At 49.7% G+C, this 2,802-nt stretch overlaps 1 protein-coding gene across 1 annotated transcript in view; it reads right to left on the bottom strand.

The window, feature by feature from the left end:
• Positions 1 to 268: 268 nt before the first annotated feature.
• DENND2D (DENN domain containing 2D) overlaps positions 269 to 2,802 on the bottom strand; it is a 14,420-nt gene continuing 11,886 nt past the window's right edge. Inside the window, exons 9-12 of the mRNA XM_004699192.2 lie at positions 2,199 to 2,240; positions 1,776 to 1,860; positions 1,217 to 1,456; positions 269 to 783 (exon numbers count right to left, since the gene is read on the bottom strand). Coding sequence (XP_004699249.1) covers positions 707 to 783; positions 1,217 to 1,456; positions 1,776 to 1,860; positions 2,199 to 2,240 — 444 coding nt within the window. The 3' untranslated portion in view covers positions 269 to 706. The remainder of the gene's footprint in view (positions 784 to 1,216; positions 1,457 to 1,775; positions 1,861 to 2,198; positions 2,241 to 2,802) is intronic.

Below are 2,802 nucleotides of genomic sequence, written 5' to 3'. Positions count from 1 at the left end.
GCCGTGTCTCCCAGGATTGTAGAAAACACACCTGACTCGAACCAAGGTTCTTCTGCCCTGTCCCCCAGTGTTGCTCCTCTCATCAATATTACCTGCCCTACTGTTTTAAGAGGAGGAGCTCTTAAGACCTGTAATCTTACCAGTCCAGACACACAGTCCAGGGTTCAGGGCCACCAACACCAGATCGCCTCCTAGTATTTATTCTCACGTCTTATTGCCTCCTCTTTTCTTGCTTCTCCTCTCTTGGTAGAAGTCAAAGATACAGAAATAGCACAATTTTCATCTTTATTTTTCTTCCTACATGTCCACAAAAATGTCAACATTTATTCATGTTGAGCAGAACAGAGGGGCCAAGACTGCATTCTCTGCTTGAGGGTTTCGTACGAGTGGTTCTGAAAGAGCGCAGTTGGTTGCAGCAACTTCTAACCAAGCCTCTACAACACCTGTACTACTGCTTCTCCACTGTCAGCTCTGCCCCAGAAATGCAGCTTTGAACCCCGTGCTGTAAGCTGGGAGCCAGAGCCCTCCAAAGTCCTGAGGAAGTGAATTTCAAGGGCCCTGAACCTCAGCTTGAAGCAAGACCTGCTTACCAGGACCTGGAAGGAGACTGGACACTGGGGCGGAGAGCGTCACTGGCCCTGCCGTGCAGGCACAGCCCCACATCCGGAACTGGCCTCGTTCTAGTCACAGCTGTTCACCACAGTTCTTATTTCACAGTTTTTTCCCTTGGCTTCTTGTGTTTCTTCTGTTCCTCATATTCAAGTATTTTCCGTTGGAAATAGCCTGTGGGTTCAGACACAGGTTTTAGAGTCAGCTAATTGTGACGAGCTCAGCTACGTGGTCGAACCCGACACACACACCCATTGGATACAGACTGTCTAAACTCAACAAACATACATGCATGTCCATCTATCCATCCTTGCCGGCCAGGGGTCCTGTGTGCAGGTGCCAGCCCCTGAAGTACCAAGGTATTTGATTTCTCTCCCAAAGGGGATCCTCAAGCAATGGGAGTTAGCAGGGATGATTAAGATGAAATGATGTAGGCCAAGAGTGTCAGCCCGTGAGGCATTTTCTGTGGTTCGTTGAGCTGCACTCATGCAATGATGGCTGCTCTGTGGGCCTCTTGAGGGAACTGCACCCCCCCTCCCACCTCTGCTCCTTCCTAGGGCTCCATCTGGCCTGGAGGGGGTGCCCTTCTTTGAGCTAAGCGACGTACCTGCAGGGGGGTGTTTGCTTTTCTCCGCTTCCTGGATGAAGAGGGAGAAGAGCTGTGTTTTCACGAACTTCTTCACGAATCGGCGGTTGGCCTTGGAGGTCAGCGCCTTACAGAAGAGCCGTTCTTGGAAGTGGCCTTGTCCATTTGCCTCCCGCTTGATATAGGACGTATAGTGGCCCACAGTCTTGACAAAAAACTGTACAAAAGGGCCTGAAACGTGTTCGTTGATTTGTTCTGAAGCTGTAGGAGACGCAAAAGCCATATTAGAGGGTAGAAAAAAGAGAACAGCAATCCAAACTCTTGCCTCCCATGATAGCTTTCATTGGAGGCTGAATATACCTAGGGAAATAGGTGGGTGAGGGTTATAAATTAGGGTCCTCACTGACTGAGATAGGAGGCTACCTAGTGCCTAGGAAGAAAAAAATCTTACTCTCTGACTTGGGCTCTAGGCCCCTGGCTGGCCTAAGATTGTGCTGTAGAAGTTTGTTTTCGTTCTAGGTGGGAATCAGGCCCTGGAGCTCCCTGGGGAAGATTGAAGTAAGAGAGGACTCAGACTTACTCTGTAACTCTTTGGTCCCCTGATCGAGAGAGGCTAAGATGTCCTCCTGAAGTTTGGGTGGTAAAATCTCTTTTTCGTCACCGACCTAGAAGAGGACAGACAGCTGAGCGTCAAGCAGGACAAAAGAAGGGGTGGAGCAAAGGGGGCTGCCTGAGAAGGAAGCCACCTCAGCCATCTACCACATTCAAGAGAAGCGGTTTCATCTTGTCTCTAAACCTTCGCGTGAGGCTCTCCCCTTGATCCCGTGGTACTTGGTTTGCATCCCTTGTTCTAAACTCACTCACGGTGGCTGCCATGCAGCGCAGGCATCTGTGCCCTCGTCTGAGCTAGGTCAGTGAAAGCATCGAATGTCTAAAAGTACGTTGACGATGGATGAGACTGCAGGGGTGGTGGGCCTGCATGGGCTCGAACCCAGACACTTACCGACAGTAAGAAGGTTCCTTCACACAGATTGACGAGCAGGACCTGAAACCAATACAGAATAGCTTTCAATGCTTGTCCTTTCCTCGCAGACCTCAGAAGGGCTTACCATGTCCACGTCTGCCTCTGGCTGTACCCCTCAGCTTGTGACACCAAAGCCCACATCTTCAATTCCCACTCACTTTCTGACACCCTCCCTCCTCCTCCCTCTTTGGAAACCTCAATTTCCTTCCTGAAACTGGCAGCTAGGAAGAGCGTGTTGGGGGAGATGCCAAGCTAAAAGGGGAGTCCAATATGGGGAAATTGTAGCCCCTCAGGGCCTTAGTGAAACATCCATCATGGTTATCGTTTCCATATGTGTAGCAGTCAGGGCCTGGCACACAGTTAAATGCTTTCCGTATGCTATCTCGATGAATCCACTAGTCCTGTGCGACAGGTCATACCCCCATTTGGTAGGCGAGGAAACAGATCTAAAGCAGATTGGCCAATAAAGAGTAGAACCGGTTTCAAGCTAGAGTGTATTGTCTAGAACTGCATTTAGCACTGAGAAGGACCCTTTAGTGCTTTATGTACCATCGTTGGCCAGAGGTCCTCTTTAAAAAAAACA

Source organism: Echinops telfairi, unplaced genomic scaffold (genome assembly GCF_000313985.2).
Source record: "Echinops telfairi isolate 266 unplaced genomic scaffold, ASM31398v2 ScPeMD7_443;HRSCAF=831, whole genome shotgun sequence".
Classification (NCBI taxonomy): Eukaryota; Metazoa; Chordata; class Mammalia; order Afrosoricida; family Tenrecidae; genus Echinops; species Echinops telfairi.
This window is presented reverse-complemented; position numbering and strand designations above follow the sequence as displayed.